The sequence below is a fragment of the Anopheles darlingi genome, chromosome 3 (genome assembly GCF_943734745.1).
Source record: "Anopheles darlingi chromosome 3, idAnoDarlMG_H_01, whole genome shotgun sequence".
Taxonomy (NCBI): Eukaryota; Metazoa; Arthropoda; class Insecta; order Diptera; family Culicidae; genus Anopheles; species Anopheles darlingi.
In genome coordinates, this window is record NC_064875.1 from 40895939 (window position 1) to 40915938 (window position 20000).

At 47.4% G+C, this 20000-nt stretch overlaps 6 protein-coding genes across 10 annotated transcripts in view; 5 read left to right on the forward strand and 1 right to left on the reverse strand.

Moving 5' to 3' along the window:
- The window catches only part of LOC125958364 (cytochrome b5), a 3446-nt gene extending 2218 nt beyond the window's left edge, over positions 1–1228 (reverse strand). The window contains exon 1 of the mRNA XM_049691650.1: positions 917–1228. Coding sequence (XP_049547607.1) covers positions 917–1030 — 114 coding nt within the window. The 5' untranslated portion in view covers positions 1031–1228. The remainder of the gene's footprint in view (positions 1–916) is intronic.
- Positions 1229–2591: 1363 nt separating this feature from the next.
- Positions 2592–10288, forward strand: LOC125958335 (uncharacterized). Its single transcript, XM_049691615.1, has 4 exons — positions 2592–2829; positions 2893–2970; positions 8713–8882; positions 8983–10288. The coding sequence occupies exons 1-4, from the start codon at positions 2677–2679 to the stop codon at positions 10190–10192; spliced, it is 1611 nt and encodes a 536-aa protein (XP_049547572.1). The 5' UTR covers positions 2592–2676; the 3' UTR covers positions 10193–10288.
- LOC125958329 (uncharacterized) lies at positions 3355–8464 on the forward strand. Its single transcript, XM_049691608.1, has 2 exons — positions 3355–5418; positions 5494–8464. Exons 1-2 carry the CDS (start codon positions 3783–3785, stop codon positions 8145–8147), a joined length of 4290 nt encoding a protein of 1429 aa, XP_049547565.1. The 5' UTR covers positions 3355–3782; the 3' UTR covers positions 8148–8464.
- A 703-nt stretch (positions 10289–10991) lies between the features above and the next one.
- On the forward strand, positions 10992–14328 carry LOC125958358 (farnesol dehydrogenase-like). 5 transcript variants are annotated; one of them, XM_049691643.1, is made up of 3 exons: positions 10998–11394; positions 13650–13907; positions 13975–14328. In XM_049691643.1, the coding sequence occupies exons 1-3, from the start codon at positions 11089–11091 to the stop codon at positions 14146–14148; spliced, it is 738 nt and encodes a 245-aa protein (XP_049547600.1). In that variant the 5' UTR covers positions 10998–11088; the 3' UTR covers positions 14149–14328. The 5 variants fall into 5 exon arrangements, with proteins under 5 accessions (XP_049547601.1, XP_049547600.1, XP_049547599.1 ...); XM_049691642.1 differs by having other exon boundaries at positions 11001–11319; positions 13575–13907; XM_049691644.1 differs by lacking the exon at positions 13650–13907 and having other exon boundaries at positions 10992–11652.
- A 1131-nt stretch (positions 14329–15459) lies between these two features.
- LOC125958360 (farnesol dehydrogenase-like) lies at positions 15460–17342 on the forward strand. Its single transcript, XM_049691645.1, has 2 exons — positions 15460–16248; positions 16314–17342. Exons 1-2 carry the CDS (start codon positions 15685–15687, stop codon positions 16485–16487), a joined length of 738 nt encoding a protein of 245 aa, XP_049547602.1. The 5' UTR covers positions 15460–15684; the 3' UTR covers positions 16488–17342.
- Positions 17343–18521: 1179 nt separating this feature from the next.
- On the forward strand, positions 18522–19552 carry LOC125958361 (farnesol dehydrogenase-like). The gene is made up of 2 exons (XM_049691647.1): positions 18522–19157; positions 19244–19552. Exons 1-2 carry the CDS (start codon positions 18594–18596, stop codon positions 19415–19417), a joined length of 738 nt encoding a protein of 245 aa, XP_049547604.1. The 5' UTR covers positions 18522–18593; the 3' UTR covers positions 19418–19552.
- Positions 19553–20000: the final 448 nt, after the last annotated feature.

The window sequence follows — 20000 nt, forward strand, 5'->3', positions numbered from 1 at the left end:
CAAGCTCAATAATTGAATATTTTTAACTTCAAAAAGAGATCGCACGCTGTACCATCTGGCTAGCATCTCGTGGCACAAGTTGTAAATATTTACCAAAAACCAAAAACACATGGTGTGACGTACAACTCGTTGCAACAACGAGCATAAAAGTAATAAATGATCTCATGAATTTAGAGCTAGTGAAAGCAAATACCGTTCATCGGTGGTCTCTGGCTGGGTAGTAGCTCAAAGATCTCCCATTTATGGTACGTGACCAGGCCGGGGGGGTGGGCATCGTCATTTGTAGCCTTGAACTTTGATCATGGAGCATGAGTTGCAGCTTTTTGCTTCTCTACGCAGCTCCAACACAGCTGCACAGGTTTACGGATATGGTCATGGTGGACGCGACGCGATTGCTAGATGATATGCAAAAAATATGCTTTCGTTGTCGCTCCGGCCGTGCCGTACGGTTGCCAATGTCAACAAAGGTTCGTCTTCGCTTTGCAGACTCCTCTCATTCAAGACGGTCTACTATCTAAAGATCATACGTGATGGGGTTCTTCGGAGTTAACGTTATGCGCCGACGAAAAATCCGCTGTTTGGCAAATGCAAATCCACCCGGTCCGCGGTAAGCGATGGTCGAGCGATTAAAATTATCCTACGAATGTTATCTGTTTTCCGTTACGCAATCGGTATCTTTGGTGATTTCTCCAATTTGCTTTCCATACCACAGCGGGTCTCGGCACACGGCGTAAAAAGCCGCAGTTAATTTTGCTTATCTAAGGCTCCCTCCCTCCCTGCCTGCCTCTCTCTACGGCGAGCGCCGGATGAGTTGGTTTCATCATCCGCGTGGCACCCCGATCCCCGAATCAAATTCCAGGCCGCAGTGATTGGCAACACTGAGAGAATGCCCGTGGCCTCCAATTAATTGGTTTACCTCGTTCAGGAACTCTGTCACGTCGTAAATATCGTTGTGGATGACGATCCAGGAGGATTTGTTCGTGTTGTGCTCTTTCACCTGCGCCAACGAGTACGTTTTCACTTCCGACATGTTGCTGATTGCGGCACTGATACGGGGTGGCTAAGCGTAGTAGACTTGCAACTAGTAGTGGACGACGTGCGAAAGGTTTGCGTGCTGTCGACTTTGGTTTTGATTAACTTTTGAGGCGGCTCGCTCGACTCCCGTTTCTTTTTCCTAAATTTTTTCTCGGTTTCGACGGGGAGACGGATTTACCGTGGACGTCACCTCGACCTGACAGTTTCTGTCACGCATAAAGGCCGTGCCAGACGGAGCGTAAACTCTACCCAGTGTGCAGCGAGAAGACCCCTCTGCCTGGGACGCAGCGAGAGGAAGGTTGAGGAGGTTGAAAACGAAACCCCCGCTGCCTGCGACGGGGTCGAGGAAGGGGCACATGCAACGCTCACTATGGAACCGTTCGTAGGCAGCGGGGGAAAGAGCGGAAGAAACCCAGAGGAGAAGGAGGTTTCGCGCGCCAACTTGTGGGCCGTGGCTCAGAGGGGGAAGGGTGGAATGGAAAGAGAAGAAGGGGGAACGAAAACGAACACGAGCTTGTGGGTTTCAATTACGAGGGGTGAGAAGGGGGCAAGAGTCGAAGGGCGATTCGAACGACAGCGCGAAAGAGAAGGGAACAGAAAAACGAGACGGAGCAACCTCGATCGAAATTCGGCAAAGTCCGGATCGCGGCAGTCGAAATTTTCCCAGGGAAGCACGCGTTCCGCTGACGGTGCAGTGCAAGTGTAGCAAAGTGTTAGAAAAGTTAACAAGAATAGGTACAAAGTGATTAGCCGTGGCCACACGGGGCGAAAACCCTAGCGCAAACGAAAAAATTAATGCCAAAACGGTTTCGCTTAACCCTTACACGCTGTCAAACTTTTATACGTCCGCGGACTTTTTCGCTGAACCCTTGACGCTATCGAACGCTTTATTTACGAAAATGTAGGTTCTTTTCGTATTGTTTTTGCATTTTTAATATAAATATAACAGCAACAGCAACAAAATCGTTAAAAACTGCAAAATTTATTCGGAAATCAACTTCAGCGGCCAAAACACAGATGAAAACAATACGTTTGACATTTCGGCATAAATTTTCGGGTTTTTACCCCTGCCACACGAAGCGAAAACATTTTGGCATTAATGTGCAAATTTGCGCGCAAATTTTCGCCCCGTGTGGCCACGGCTATTGCGATAAAGTATGTGTTGACTGCAGTCCGTAAGGTAAGTTAAAACAACATTACGTTGCCCCGTAAGTGATCTAATATTCTGAAGTTTTCTTTCTCTCCGACATGTGCCCGAGCATTGTGCATCGATGGAAGAAACCGCGCCGACGATTGGTGTACGCTGTAGACAATCACAGTCCACGTCTCCGAATCGCTCTAGTCTCCATTCCTTGGGGCCCCTATAGTCTCGCTCTAGTCTCGTCGGTTATTTACCATAAGAAATTTGTTCGGGAGACTAGAGCGAGACTAGAGCAATTCTAGAGTGAGAATTCTTCTCACTGTTCACTGGGCAGTTATTGTCACGCATAACGCTTCGTTGTCGGCGGGTGTAACGCTTTTTTGTTTACCGGTGTCGATTCTCGATTTTTGGATTTCTGGATTTCTGGATGGCGATCGTGGGATTTTTGGGTTGAGTTTCATGATTCGAGAAGGCTAGTTTGTTAAAAACCCCTACCAAAGATGGAACACATAGTGCTACAGACGAATTTTGCCACCAGTGTGTACTACGATCAGGATCAGAAAATCCGCTTTGATCCACCCGTTTACGAACAGCGATACTCGGCCGTTTTGCGTTTGCTGGAGTTACCATGCTGGAAGGATTCCTTGAAAAAGGTAATTGATCGGACAATGAGGATTTCATTATTCACTGATTGACCTTCCGCTTTTTACTTGCAGATTGTGGAGTTTGGATGTGCGGAAATGAAATTCTTCCGACTGATGTTAACTCTGCCGGCGGTTGAGCAGATTCTCGAGGTACGAAAGCAGACCCATATTTCGGCCACTCTTTAACAAATGTAAAAAATTTCACCCATCTAAACCTCCCATCTAAACCTCAGTTAGCTACCTAGTCGAACAGCAATAAAACTAACTCCCTTTATCAAGCTGAAGACATGAAACCTAATCCACACGCATAGTTAATTTTAAGTTGTGACTATCCGTAGCACATAATATTCTTTTGCCACGAGGATACGGTCGTCCCTTTTGGCTTCATGTGGTAGCAGAATTAAATTTCTGCAAACCAAGCAAAATCTCGATTTCATCCGGTCGGTTTTTTTTCCAACCGTGCGTTTGGGGTGTTACCGAAGGGAGGGCATGTCAATCTGTCATCTGTCAACCGTGAAAACAACTCGTGCGCTTTTCCAGAAAAGGATGGCGGTTCGGCAAAACGTGAAAAGTTTCTATTCTCGGATCAATTAACCGATATGGGACGATACCGCCGTGTTCCTAGCTTCCCGTTATCCTTTTCGAGTGACGGCAGTGCGTACCGAAGGGCACCAACCCCAGCAGTTCAGCCTAGTTTGCCTCGTGCGAACGGCCAAGTGTGAGCGGTGGTGTGAGCGATATAGCAGGTGGTGTGAGCGAGATAGCGTGGCTTTACGGTTTCTCTGGATTTTCCCGGATTCGCGGTCGCGAGTCCTCCCCCTCCTCCTCTCCCGATCGATAAGCCCAAGAGGATAAGACGCCGGCATCGTTATTTACTGAAAATACTACCGACGCAACCGGAAAACCCGCCTCAGCCAACTTTGTTTGGCCCGCCAGACCAGAGAAAAGCAATTATTTTCATTATGAGTGAAGAGGAACTTATTTTTAGCGCCATCGGCAGTGATAACGTGAATCATTTCGATCTGAATGTCATCGCAAACACTCTCGCCAGCACCGATCGGCTGGTGCGCCAGAACAAACAGCAGCGCGAGGAGAATGACAAGCTGAAGGAGAAGATCGTGGCTCTGCGCGAATCGGCACTGCAGATCAAAACCCTGTACGAGACGGAATCGGCGAAGGTGGCCCGGTACGATGGCCAGATCGAGTCCTACGCCAGCCAGCTCCGAGAGCTGGAACGACAGAAGATGAACGCCGAATCGGACCGGCTCGTGGCGGAAGATAAGCTGTTGAAGCTGCAGACAAACTCGGAGCGCCGGATCGAGCAAAACACTCGCCGGTACCATGCGATATGCTGCGACATGGTACGCCTGTGTTTGCCTCAGCCGTACACCACCAATCAGCCACCCCCCGAGCTGATGTCCAAGGCACGGGATCTGGTGGAGCATTTTACGAATGCGGAAAAGCAAGGACTGCCGATACAGGATGATGTGCGAGAATCGATACAGCAGCTAGCCTTCAAGAACCGGAAAAGGAAAAGGCTAGGCCGGAAAGATTGCCACGATAAGGAGTGTCAAACCGCACCGACGAACGGGGGGATGCGGGAGAAGGCGATCAACACCGATCCTTACCCGATTCGGCCGATCGTTCATCACTGTGCAACGGATGTGGCCGATCTCGAGCCGGTACCGATCGTTCCCGAGCAGAAGAAGACGGTTTGCGACAAAAGCACGATGCACGCCATGACGACGATCACGCGTGCGACCTGTACCTCGGCTTTCATCAAGCGGATCGACTTCGGTATGAACTTCCCCGAGGTGACCCATAAATCGGTGGACGAGATATTGCGCGAATGCGTCCCTCTGCCACCATTACTGCTCTCTCCGATCAAGGAAATTGTCCCGCTTCGGAACACCATCGAAACGCAAACGGAGACACTGGGATCCTCGCGACAGCTCGTATCCTGTGGTACGATGACGGGGTTGAAGAACATTCGCAAACGGATAGATTACCGGGCAACGTCACCGACGGAACCACTGGAGGGGTTGCGTACTTTCATTAAGAAGGAAGAACATGCGGACGAGCGTGCCGCGCATCCGCACCTGGCCACACTCTGTCGGTTGCTCGGTGAAACGATCTACACGATGATGGAGACCGGACGTCGGTTCGATATGCAGCGATACAACATGCTGTACGAGCAGCTGACGATCATTCGCTCTATGCTAGAGGAGGACGGTCGCCGTGAGTCGATGCTGATGAGTGCAATGTTCTCGAACGTACGGGATCCGGCAGTTGGAAGGGCGACCGAAACTGGATACCGAAAGGATAGTAGGACTTCCTTTGTAGCTACCAATCCTATCGCCGTCAACATCGGATGCGTCACGTCGAACGATGAAGGCAGCAGTGACAGTAGCGGTGCGGAAGAGCTTTGCAGTGTCGATGCGACCTCTGCTGTCCTTCCGGAACCGGCCGTTCCGTTTGCGACGATACCAGAAGCGGAAGTAGAAGCTACGTTCATTCCAACAATCATCACCAAAGAAACGTCGGTTGACGATAGTGTATCGTTACCGCAACCCGAAGTGAGAAGAGTTGAGGAAGATGGTAAGTCCTGTGTCCATTCCACCACGACACAGCGGAACAATGACTCATTTGCTTCTCGTTTTGTCTTCCCATTAGCTCAAAGCATAACAACGGTGAACGAAGAGAAGGCGGTAACTGGCACAAAACAATCGGAAACAGAACTAGTGACGCTGCTTTCCACTACTACCACCACAGCCTCACCGGTAGAGGAAGATGCAATGGATGATGATCGGATAGCGCAGGAACTGCGACTCATGGAGGAAGGAGACGATGGCCCAGCTAAGCAAGTGGACATCGCAACGGATTGTGTGACGGAAGAACAAGAATCAATGCCAACTCCCAGTTCAACTAGCACCGCGGATCAAACACCGCCCCGACCATCGACACCACCGTCTCCTCGGTCTCCTCGGTCTCCTCCTTCTCCTCAGACTAGCAGGAGCACAACATCAACGGCAACGTTCGTTTCACCGATCAAGGTGAAGGAAACGAACGAATTGGTCAAGGATCAGTTCAAGACACCTACCGAGCTGCCGATCGGGATGCGCAAAAAGCTACGCATTCGTCGATCATCTGAAGCCCTCTCCGGCGTGTCCCATCCGTTTAAGCGACCTCGGTTAGAGTCTAGCACGTCTAGCGGGCGCTTGTCACCGACATCGACCGAGTTTTTGCTAGAAGACGATTGGGATGCCAAGTTTTCTTTGATGCGTGCCCAGCTGGCACCAATCGGTGTTACATCGCTGTGTGGTTTGACTCCACTTTCGCCCATCCGCGATCAATCTTCGGATGAGTCGGAAAAGGAGGAGGAGCAGGAGGATGAGGCACTTGAAGCTTTAGAGACCGATCAGATGATCGAAAATGTATCCTTAGAAGTCGATGTACCTTTGGAAAGTAGTAGAGAAGCAACGAGTGAAAGCGACACAGGTACGAACGTCACGATCGAGAGTCCTCCAGAGGCACCGGTTGTTCGAGAAGAAACACATGAAACCATGAGTCCGGCCTCGCCGGATCCGCTCCCGGTCGATGACGCCGAGATGCCTATCCAGGGAAAAGTTATTGAGACATTAGAGCAAGCGATAGTTGTTTCTCCTGAAGGTATTGTGGAAGACTCCGTGGTTCCTCAATCACCGATGTCACCGCCACCACCACCGCCACAGCCATGCTCATCGGACCAAAAGTTACAGATATTGCACATAGAAACCCTGTCGCCAGCATCACCCGATGCCGAGCCATTAGATGTACCTCACTCTCCTATCACTCTCGATGTACCTCTCGAGTCGCCGCTTTCGCCACCGATTCCCTCTACCTCATCGGCTGACACCGAACCACCGCTTCCCCTTCGTATACCTCTCGTGCACGAAGCCAGTCAATTGATGGGCAAACAAGCGGGTAGTAAACACGCCACGACGGGACCACTATTCCGTGCGATCGAAGAGTACAGTAACGAATCCCGTCACGAGATAATCCGACGGATGGCGGGAGAGTTGCAGCCCGAAGCCAAGAGCGCGAAGGAAGCGATCACTGCGATGATACAACGCTACATGGATTCCTCCGAGTGGACGGAAGATACCGTACGGGAGACAAGCAAGGTGGTGCTTGAGCGATGCCAAGACGCTACGCTGATCGCACAATCGGTACTCGATCTAATCGTCTCCCGTGGAGACATTATTACGAACATGAACTTCACCCCACCAGCCCCACCGTTACCGGGAACACAGCAAAAGCTGGTTCTGCTGGTCCGTTGGATCGGCCGGGAACTGCGGACGCTCGATCGTATCATCCTGCAGGATCTCAATCGTCGCGTGTTCACGTTTAAAAGTGAATCCGTACCATTGGTCGGGCTACTTGCGCTCACCTATATGTACGTCGCGCTCGAGGACAGTCGACCGGTGGAGCGACGCAGGATCAATACGGCTCGATTGTACATTTTCAAGTGCCTGTACTATTTCGGCTTCAAGTGCATCCCGCTGATACATGTGGTGCTGCGAGCGTTTCCGCTGACGCTGCCACGGATGGGTAGTGCCAACTTCGACAACAGTGATACCCTCGTCAACACCATCCGGACGGTGCTGATGAATATGAAGTATGGTGATGAGACGAAAACTAAGGGTGTTACCGCGGCCTTCTACCGGAAGCGGGATCTGTTCAATCTGCTCAACACACACTACGGTTACCAGCGGGGTAGCCCGACGTACGAGGAGCTGCTGGTGAACCTGATGGACAAGCTGCGGGCCAATCGGTTGCGCAACGTATCCTACTCGTTGATCCTAGTCGCCAAGCGGAATGGGTTCGAGTGGGCCCGCAAGCACATCATCCAGAATCGGCTGCATCCCCTACTGAGCGAGTACATGCGTCAGTTTGAGCAAAGCTGTCGGGCAGGAGGAAACGCGGAGCGGGCGGAAGCAACCAACAGCAGCTCGATGGTGGTGGGGCTCGATGAGCGGATAGTGGCCTGTATTTTTGCCGTATCGTCCATCCTCAAAACGCAACCATCGCACGAGGACGTGACGGGTATGATGCAAATCTTTACCACCATCGTACAGCTGGCGCACCGCCATCCGATGATACAGGAGGCAGCGATAGCGGGCTTGATGCGGTTTTCGCGCTTTGGCCAGGTCGCCATCTACGAGCGGATAAGCATGTGGTATCCTACGCATCAGATCAGCGATCGACTTAAGCTTATGCTAACCACGATGGTACATCGGAAGAATTCCACGTTCTGGAACATGCTCGCCAAGAATCGTGTCGTGTGAACGGCGACATCTCGGTCTCTTTTCTACGTTCTTTCTACGTAGGAGCTATAGATGATTTCCCTTTCCTTTTGTCCTCAATTATGTGAGACTGTTCCCCTATTTAAATGCTCCCCTGTTTAGCCTATTCGTACACTCTATACTCTGCAGAATTCGGTTCTGTGACGTTTTTAACTCTACTCTGCTTGATCATCTTCTGCTTCGATCCAAAACGCCGTACCCCAACTATCCCCCTTTCCCTAGTTCTCCACCTCGTGCCTCGTGGAAGGGTGATCTGGAGTTTGAAATTGAAGAAATATAGAGGAAATGAATTTTAATTCACAAAACCATCGGCTCTTTTGCTTAAGGATTCTCAACGTTTTGTATCCGAAAATTGTATTGCAACTGTGCACCGAGTTTGCCGTAGACAGACGAATCATGGTGAGACACGTTGGTCGAGTGTTTGGCTTGCTTTCTCTGGTAGAGCAATAAAATAATGATCGTTTTTGGGTTGGTAATTTGAAGGGTAATTAGAACAGAGTACTATAAATCGTACTATACCCACCACTTTCGATACTCTGTTTGTCAGGTGGATATCGATGAACGATTGCTGAATCAATGCCTGCACCTGGTGAAGCCGCTACTTGCAGACTACGTCGTACCTCGGAGCAAACCGTTCAAAGTGGATGTATGGCGCGGTGATATATCCGTAGCACACAGCTGTCTCGAAGGCACGGACGTCGTAATTGGAATTGAAATGTAAGTGAATCGAAGGAATTCGAACCACCGGAAATGCATATTATCGCATATTAACCATCATGTCTGTGTTGTATCTCACATCCCCTTTCCACCAAAACAGTATAGAGCATCTGCATGCACCGGTACTGGAGCAGGTGCCGGCGAACGTGTTCGGCTATATTAAACCGAAGGTAGCCCTGTTCTCCACTCCGAACTCCGAGTATAACGTACTGTTCGATGGATTGCTGGCGAATGGCTTCCGCCACGATGATCACAAATTCGAATGGACCCGGGCACAGTTTGAGCGATGGGCTAACGATATCTGCGAGCGCTATCCGGCGTATCGGGTAAAATTCTTTGGCATTGGTCCGCCTCCCGCCGGTTCCGAAGCGATCGGACACGTCAGTCAGCTGGCGGTGTTTGTGCGCCAGGATGTACTCGATGGTTTCGTGGAACAGCAGCCACCGATAAAGGAAGAGGCGCATCCAGAAGCACCCAGCACCGCACAGTCAGAGACAAAGCCAACAAATATGGCATTTTGTGAGGAAATAGGAGAAGTTGTGCTATTGAGTCCTCCAGTGGACGACACCGAGACGAAAGAAGCCAGTGGTAGCTCGGTGGGTCCACAATCACCGGGGGTTCCACCACCGGCCGATCTGCTCGCACATGACGATATCGAAGACGAACCAACAGTACAGGGAGCGTATGCACCTTACAACATGGATCTGTACGATGGTGATGATTATGACGATGGCGACGTCGGCGATGACTACGACGATGAAGTCTACGACGATATCGGGGACAACTTAGCTCTGGTTAACATTCCGGAAGAACAGGATCCCAACGAAAGGCGAAATCGTAGGGATAGTGGTAACTGTGAGGAGGAGGAAGACAGCTATTGGATCGTTGGCAGTTGGTTGTTTCCCGTGGCGCAACCAGATGAACGATCGCGCGAGCAGCGACTGCGAGATGCGGCCGACTATCAGATACGCCGGTTGCGATACGCGAACGATGAGTTTTGGGATCCCGAAAGTGACCAAATAAATATTCCATTGGACGTCGTACACGGGTGTATCGTAACGGAGGAGGTCAGCATCGAGGAGCTGCGCGAGCTGCTCCTAGCTGATGGGCGCTATCAAATCGTGGACGATGTGCTCCGGCTAGCGGTCGAATATTCCTCCGACGAGGATGAGGTGGACTATGAGTTCGGGGGAGATGGTGGATCCTATGAGCAGGATTGGCCCGAAGCGCCAAAGGACGAGGAATGCAAGAAGGAGCCTGCATTGCAAATCGGAAAATCACTCGCAGAAGATGATGAGCGGTGGGATTGAGTATTAGTCAGTTATCGTTTGGAAAAGAGAGTAAATTTTGAATTCAGTATTCAGGACTATGAAATGTTAATAAATGAAATGCGATCTGTTGGACTTTCGTAATTCTGTCGTTCATTGCTGCAGCTTAGTATTACGCATCGTAACCTCATTCATCAACTAGCTATCAATCTGTCTATGCTTTCAATGTATTTATCAAATGGCACATAAGCCACGTGTAACGACGAGACCATGGAATTACATTCCACTGTCTGCTAAACCAGACTGTGTGCCACAGTGGAAGGTTCCCAATTGCATCACTCTCCGCCGTGATTGACTAACTCTTATCTTTGGCTGACTCAACGTCACCGACGCCAGACATAATCCCGAATTAGTCTAAATTCTGCAATTCATGCTCCAAGGAATGTTTTTAGAAGTATGCTGTACTCAGACGTTCTAGAAAGAACGATTTTTTGGACTCTCGCCGATGAATGAATTGAGGAGAAGATCGTTTCCAGCATGCTTGGTTTCCTTATTTGCTCATAGCGTCCACTCATTGAGCATCTCGTGATGTTCGTCTGCGTTGAGTCGAGCTGAGAGAGAACTGATGGTAAATATTAACAATTGCCCACGTTTTCAACTGCCCACCCTAACCACCTTTACTCTTGCAATCCTATCGAACAGCGAGAGACAACGCGTCCCAGTACTCGGGAATGCTCTGCTCATCTAATCGCCTTTTCCCCACCATAGAAGCGTGGTCCTTTATGCAAGTCACGGCCGTAATGAGTGTCGCAGACACGGGCGTTTGCTTAAAAGCAGATACGAATGTACCGGTAGCCATTCAATCGGTTGGCTGCTACCATCACGAACGGTGATACTGTTTTATTAGAATCGTTTGTTGAAGACACTCTCGATCTACGATGGAGCGTTGGAATGGGCGTGTTGCCATTGTGACGGGTGCTAGTTCCGGTATCGGTGCAGCGATCGCAAAGGATCTAGCAAAGGCTGGTATGGTGACCATCGGTTTGGCGCGGCGTGTTGAACGTGTTGAGCAATTGCGAAAGGAAATACCAGAAGCGGCGGCCAAGAGGCTACATCCGATCAAGTGTGATATTTCGAATGAAGCGGATATCGATGCCGTCTTCAAGCAAGTTGAAGAACGGTTTGGTGGATGTGATGTGTTGGTTAACAATGCTGGAATAGCGAAGAAAACTGATTTGCTGGAGGTTGGTAACTCGGCCGAAATTAAGGCAGTGCTAGACACCAACGTGACCGGACTGGTCCTCTGCAGCCAGCGGGCGTACCAATCGATGGTAAAGCGATCGGTTGATGGGCATATCATTCACATTAGCAGTGTCGCTGGGCATATCGTCCCGAATTTTCCTAAACTCAATATCTATGCTGGCACGAAGCACGCCGTCAAGGCCATCACGGAAACGATGCGCCAAGAGATGCGTGACGCTGGCAAGAAGATCAAAGTGACGGTTAGTATTGCTGATGTGTAGAACAGGGGGCTTTAAGTAGCACTGATTGCTTTTTTACTTTCCACAGAGCATTAGCCCAGGAGGAGTGAAAACCGAGATTTTGAATGAAGCCGATTTACCCCCGAACATGCCACTCCTCGACTCGGAGGACATTTCTGGAGCCGTACTATATGTTCTAGGAACGCCGGCGCACGTCCAGGTGCATGAGCTCATCATCAAACCGATTGGAGAGATGTTTTAGAAGGGATACAGTTATTGGTTTGGTAGTTTTCGATACATAAACTGTATTGTTTATCTAAATTTTAAATAAAATAAGTATTGCTAAATCATTTAACAATACTACAGAAAATTATGAAGAACAAATGTTTTTAAATGAATACAATATATGTGTTCTATCTAGTTGTATGTACTAGACGATATTATGCGAATAACAGCCCTTGAAGAATATGCTTATTTTGTAGGAATGTGATACTGGTACAGCGCAAAGTGCCGATCTGTTGATAAGCTCAGCTTTATTGATGACTAGTATCTGACTTTCAATTTCGGGATTTTTACTTGTTAGCTATACTAATTTGTTACTTAATTAAGTGTTACTTATTCGATAGATTTGATAAATAATAGCGATAGAAGTAACAATTCACTTGCGCATTTACTTTCTTTGAAACGCCAACTGGCCGATTCACGCCGTCGAGTGCTTAGGATTGTGGGCAAATATTATCATTTGCGGATCCCATTTAATTACATAGTCCATAGAGTCTAGTAGCTTGGCGTCGTGTCGTTTCATTTAATTGTCTGTTCCCCGGCAAACCCTTTCCTTGGTCCATTGTTTGTGCTTTGAGACACATTCGAAACCGATTGGAATATTCAGATTTTATTTCAGTTGTTCGTTTACCATTGAAATGTTTGAGTAAAAGTTCAAATTAGAATTCTGGGAGAATGTTGATCTTATCAACCAACGGAAGGAGTATGTTGACTGCTTTTATCAGATGTGATGATGCTCGATGGGACAGATATTTCTACAGCCACGCTGTATGCTTTGGAAATACCGTAACAGGTGCAGGAGCATAATAAAACCACTCGGACTACTAATACAACTAAATTCTATCTTCTGCTTCTTTAGTATTGAACAAAAAGTTGAATACCTCACACACTAGTGACTATCGAACAATATTTCGATTTGATAAGCAATTGAAATGCAAATGGAACTTCGGTTTCTGCAGTAGTGTCTCTAACGAAATGCACTAGTCACGAGGGTGTTAATGCATACTACCCATTCCCCATCGTTTCCAGCATGCGGTTTCCTTATTTGCGCAGCGTCCACTGATCGCGCATCTCGTAATGTTCTCCAGTGTCGAGTTGAGTGTTGAGAACTGGTGGTAAATATTAACAATTGCCCACGTTTTCAACAGCCAACCTACACCACCTTAACACAGGTTATCATATCTAACAACAAACGACGACGCGCCCTAGTGCACTGATGCTCTGCTCACCTAATCGCTTTTGCGCCACCATAGAAGCGTGGTCCTTTATGCAAGTCATGGCGGTGATGATTGTCGCAGTGTCGGAGGTATGCTTAAAAGCAGATACGAATGTACCGGTAGCCATTCAATCGGTTGGCTGCTACCATCACGAACGGTGGTACTGTTTTAGTTATCTCTAAAATCGTTTGTTGAAGACACTCTCGATCTACGATGGAGCGTTGGAATGGGCGTGTTGCCATTGTGACGGGTGCTAGTTCCGGTATCGGTGCAGCGATCGCAAAGGATCTAGCAAAGGCTGGCATGGTGACCATCGGTTTGGCGCGGCGTGTTGAACGTGTTGAGCAGTTGCGAAAGGAAATACCAGAAGCGGCGGCCAAGAGGCTACATCCGATCAAGTGTGATATTTCGAATGAAGCGGATATCGATGCCGTCTTCAAGCAGGTCGAAGAACGGTTTGGTGGATGTGATGTGCTGGTTAACAATGCTGGAATAACGAAGAAAACTGATTTGCTGGAGGTTGGTAATACGGCCGAAATTAAGGCAGTGCTGGACACCAATGTGACCGGACTGGTCCTCTGCAGCCAACGGGCGTACCAATCGATGGTGAAGCGATCGGTTGATGGGCATATCATTCACATTAGCAGTATCGCTGGTCATACGGTTCCGCATATCCCTAAACTCAATATCTATCCAGGGACGAAGCACGCCGTCAGGGCAATCACGGAGACGATGCGCCACGAAATGCGTAATGCTGGCAAGAAGATCAAAGTTACGGTAAGGATTGTTCGTGTGTGGAGATGGGATTGTGTCGTAGCACTGATTGCTTTTTTACTTTCCACAGAGCATTAGCCCGGGAGGAGTGAAAACGGAAATTGTAGACATGGCCGACATACCCCTGAACATGCCGTTCCTCGACTCGGAGGACATTTCCGAAGCCGTACTATATGTTTTAGGAACACCGCCGCACGTCCAGGTGCACGAACTTATCATCAAACCGATCGGAGAGATGTTTTAGAAGTTATAGATGTTTTGGTTAGTTTTTCAGTGAATTGTAAAACTGTTTTTAATGCTAATCTAAATCGTTGAATAACACTACAAAACATGATGTAGAAATCGTATTTGTAAATGAACAAAATAAATGTGTCATTGTATGCTGCATATTGCATATAAGGGCTGCCCAAAATAATAAGATCAATTTGAAGGAACGTTTTGGTGCAAATTGAAAAGGTAGCTATCAGTTGATCCGATCAGATTCATGAATGACTAGCTGTTACTGATAACGGCGGTTATCGGTTGAACCTGTCAGCAGCTGCAAGTAGCTTACTCGCGTGCCCGGCCGGCTTGCAAGCACGAGATAAAAGGTAGAACGAATACGCGTGAAATAGGTAGGAATAAGCGACTGTCGTTAGTAAACCGCCACGAAGAGCACCTAATTTTTAATCTGTCTTTACCGTGTAAGGGGAAATAAAGAATCTTCGCAAAACTTAGCTAAATCCACTTATTTGAACATTCATTACTTTGCATTGGTCATGATCATTTACTAACTAATCATTTCGACATTTTTTCCTTCTCATATGGTGGTCTATGCTATTTTTTTCACTTCTTTTCAAGGCGTCCGATTCCTTCAATTTTGAGATAGAAATTTAAGGAAAGCTCATCAATTTTTTTTCCTTTTCTGGTACACCTTTAGTTACCTCTGTTTGTTTGACGATATAAAGGGTGCAGAGATGCTACTCACGACAATTAATTGAAAACGCGACAGTATAGTAGAACCATGAACATTCTGATAATAGTCTGCTGCCTGGCCTTTCCTTGGTCCATTATTTATATTTTGAATTTAATTAAAACCGATTAGGATATCGTGTGATTCTTTAATATTGCTTAAAACTTGTTGATTACACTCTAATGACTATTGAACAATATTTCAATTTTGACTAACCATTGAAATACAAATAGACCATGCGGTTTCTGTATCAGTAACGCTAAACTAAATGCACTTGAAACGAGGGTGCTGTTGCATACTACCCGACCCTATCTCTCTAGTGGCAACCTTGGAAGAAGGTCATAATACAACGGCAGTAGACGATAAGTCTTCTTGCAACTACTCATGCTTATTGTGAAGAATAATACGATGGCAACCTTCATTGCTTCATTCGCGAAGTTACGATTGACGGGAACTTATCAATTCTGTCTCTAGATGATAACGAGTGAACTGTGAGCGCACACGTTTCCAAAGTGCGTGTGAAGATGCCCCCTTAGTTCATTCGCTCTACAGCAGATCCATCCAGAACAAACCATTGCCGCCGCCGACGCCTCTAGCGAACCGTTTGGTTACTCCCTTTGCGGCCAATAACGATTCCCAATACACACTTCGGTGTTCGGTGGGTATTGTGCAAGTCATAGTAAAAATAGTGCCCACGAGCCAAGGTCGCATCACGCATCGCGCGCGCCCGGTTTCATTCGTTCAACAACCGCCGTGGTGAAGTGACGCTTTCTTTAGACTTCCTCGTCCGACGAAGAATCCCAGCAGTAGTGCTGCTTTACGATCATCATGGAGCGTTGGATAAGTCGTGTAGCTGTAGTGACCGGTGCTAGCTCCGGTATTGGTGCTGCGATCGTAAAGGATCTAGCCAAAACCGGTATGGTGGCAGTCGGTCTGGCACGACGCGTCGAGCTCATCGAGCAGCTACGGAAGGATGTGCCGGAGGATGCGGCCAAGCGGTTGCACGCGATCAAGTGCGATGTGTCCAATCAGGATGACATCGATGCGGCGTTCAAGCAGGTGGAGGATCAATTTGGTGGGTGTGATGTGCTGGTGAACAATGCCGGTATCGTCCGGACTGTTCCGCTGCTGGATGTGAACAACTCGGCCGACATCAAGTCTGTTCTGGCCACCAACGTGACCGGACTGGTGCTGTGCAGCCAACGGGCATATCAATCGATGGTGAAACGGTCGGTTGATGGGCATATCATTCACATCAGCAGCATCGTGGGCCACATGGTACCGAATCATCCGAACCTGAACGTTTACCCTGCCTCGAAGCACGCCGTCAAGGCCATCACGGAGACGATGCGCCACGAGATGCGAGATGCTGGCAAGAAGATCAAAGTGACGGTAAGCATTAGTGTCCGGGAATGTGCGCAGCGTAGGTCTAATGTGTTGTGTATTTTGTTCCACAGAGTATTAGCCCCGGTGGCGTGAGGACAGAGATTCTGCAAGGTGTTGGCCTTCCGGCAGATATGCCGCTACTCGATCCACACGACATCTCCGAAGCCGTACTGTACACGCTGGGCACTCCGCCACGAGTACAGGTGCACGAAATCATCATCAAGCCGGCCGGCGAGAGAATTTAAACAATCATTACCGTGTTACTCATTTTCATTCTGTTCTAATACAACCTTTGGCCTATAAGGCCACAAATGTCTCCCAGTCAATACGACTTACATAATTTCGTGGCCTCTATTACCTGTGCAGAAGGGAGGGTAGAAACGGGTTATCTGGTGTTCGTGATGTTATCCAGAAACAATCGACCGTAAAAGCATAATTCAACTACGCACCCGGTGCTGTGCTGATAAGATAGCGTAAGCAAGTCTGTCACAGACCATCTGCTTGGGGGTATGCGTGCCGTGACATTTCACGCTTCACGCACCGGTGTGTCTGTGTAAATGTATCGCTTCTATTCGCGCTGCTTAAAACCGTGATGTTGATTAGAGAGAATGATCGAGACCGCGGTCCCTCCCGAGGGGTGGTTGCTGACCTTGAATGAGTGTTGTGGCCATGCTTGCGTGATTCTGGCGCAAGTGTATCGCGCAGACGGGCCCGCTGGGACTGGGAGAAGAAGGAAGTTTGAGGCTGGTTTGCGAAGAGCATCGATCTGTATGTTTTCTTAGCGAAACGAAATGCAGAAAGCTAACACGATCCAGTTATGGTGTGTGGTGGTCGTGTATTGGCTTGTAAGGTCATGGTCAGACGAACCGCGAATAGATTATTCCAAGCGTATCGTTGGATTTCAATCCAATATAGGTTCTCCAGTAAATCCTGTTGATGACTTTTGCTGCTATTGAGCAAATATTAATTCAATTCCAAACTTCCTTGGAAGTAATACAAAATTTTAAGGCATTTCTTTAAAGTATTTAAAATAATTTATCATGCCGTGAAAGGTTTGGATAATATTGGCCGTGACATGGGTAATATAAAAGGCTACTGATTCACGCGTTTAGAATACTGCTAAAAATGAAAAGAATAAACTTTTAGGGTTCTATGAATATAAAAAATGATAAAGCGACGATCGTTCCGGTAACTTCAAATTCTTGTAAATATATTCCTCAACACATTTGTTGAACTATGAAACATTGAAATGGAAGTGTGCTAAGAGCCATGAGCTCCTGTATCGGTGTTACGATCGCTAAGGCAAAGGCGTGCTTGAAGATTCCGTGCGAACACTTGTGAATGAGGCATCGATATCCGCCTAAAAGTATATTATCGATGTTGAACAGTGAAGCGGCCATTCGATGGTGTAGTATGGAATTGATGATATTATCAAATCATTTAAAAACACATTACGAAACCACCCCAAGCTAGTATTCATCGGATACAATGCAATTGTATTAAAAATGTTGAACTCTGATTCTGGTGTACCATTTCTTACGTTTTATGGACTTTTTAGGTAGCTAATCAATTGATGGTCACCCTGGACTTATTTCGTCATCAATGCTTTCACGAAAATGCTACGAGAGGGCACCAAGAACCTTCTGCAATGATTTGCCCTTGAATCATTATTTTCTGCGAAAGTTCAGGATCATAACAAGCAAGAGAACCGTTTTGTTGGGTACGATGGATTGTTGAATTTGAGTAAATTAATCACAACGAATGACGATTCTGTAAACGATTACCAGTCATTACATTACCAGCCTTCTACTATATTCCTACATTTCAGCAACGCTTTCACAGGCACATGCAACAAATGATTATGCAGCAAAAATGATCCATTCCGGTCGTGTAATGTGATAGACTATTTCGCCTATGAATCGAAGGCAGAGGGACCGAGTATTCAACATCACTTATCATTCCGTACCGTGACTGTGATTGATCACATTGCGCATCACAGATAAGGGGTTGAATTTGAGCGGTGCGCACACTCTACTGGCGAGAGAGAATAGCTTGCTAGTAACGTGCTGATTCGCTCGCTCGCGGTTTGGCCCATGTCTGACCTCCAAATTCGATTGGTCCAACAACAACAACAAGCCTCCCTCTAATACACCACCATCCCCATATGATAATAATAACGCAACCCGTTTTGCGGATTCTAATCTGCAAGTCATCGTCAAATATAGAAGCGAGGAGACTGAAGCATCGATTCAGCGATACGGAGATCAGTTGTGAAGCTACACTCGGTGAAGTGTAACGTTGGTGTGAATTATATAATTTTGGGAACCCGTTTTATTGTTGAGTTTGAGATTATGGAGCGCTGGAATGGGCGTGTCGCCGTGGTGACCGGTGCTAGTTCCGGTATCGGTGCAGCGATCGTGAAGGATCTAGCAAAGGCTGGTATGGTGACCATCGGTTTGGCACGTCGTGTCGAACGAATCGAGGAACTACGAAAGGATCTACCGGAAAAGGCGGCCAAAAGGCTGCACGCGATCAAGTGTGATGTTTCGAATGAAGCGGATATCGACGCTGTCTTCAAGCAGGTGGAGGATCAGTTTGGTGGCTGTGATGTGCTGGTCAATAATGCCGGAATTCTTCGAGTGAAACCCCTCCTAGAGGTGGGCAACACAAGCGACATTAAGGCAGTGCTGGACACCAACGTTACCGGGTTGGTGCTGTGCAGCCAACGGGCGTATCAATCGATGGTGAAGCGATCGGTCGATGGCCACATCGTGCACATTAGCAGTATTGCGGGACACGGGGTCCCAAGTGTCCCCAACATGAATGTCTATCCAGCATCGAAGCACGCCGTCAGGGCCATCACGGAGACGATGCGTCACGAGATGCGAGATGCTGGCAAGAAGATTAAAGTGACGGTAAGCTCTGTGATAAGAGATGCCGGTGTAGGTGTAAAGCTATATTACATATGTTTTTCTTTTTTTTTTCTACCTTTGCGGAACAGAGCATTAGCCCGGGTGCAGTGAAAACGGAAATCTTGGATGGAATGAATTTGCCAGCAGATATCAATCTGCTACAGTCGGAAGATATTTCGGCTGCCGTGCTGTACACGCTGGGAACACCACCTCACGTTCAAGTACATGAAATCATGATTAAACCTTTAGGCGAATTTTATTAATCCAACGGAGGACCCATTGTCTACACCATGACGGCAACACTCGAATGTAGTTTTTCTCGAGAATGCTTTGTCTAACGTCATGCAAATGTGTTATACATTTTGTTTTGTGAAAACCGCAAATCAATAAAAAGCTTCTCAATACAACTTAGAAAGAAATGTTTTTTTTTATTGAATTACTTGTGATTCCAAGGAAAATTAAAGGGTGCATACAATACCTACAGTTTCATTGCATGGTACAGGATGTTGGACACATCACATATCCTCGTGGTCAATTAGTGGGAAGTAAATTTCAATCTAAAACAGTTATTCAGTTAATCACTCATTTTAGCATTTATTTTCATCGTATTGAAAGACTACACTAAAGCTACTATATATTTTAGAGTGGCACGGTTAATGTGCACTAGTAAAAATTTATAGTTAAAAAAAGGATGAAAAACATGGAACGATGATTTTGTTTGGAAAGCAATTTGGAATTAATCATTCGTAAAAAAATTGCAAATCAATATCCGACGATTGGCTTAACAGATTGCTTAAATTAATACAAAAGTTAAGTCTAAACGGCACCATAAAAATTAAAGCACAT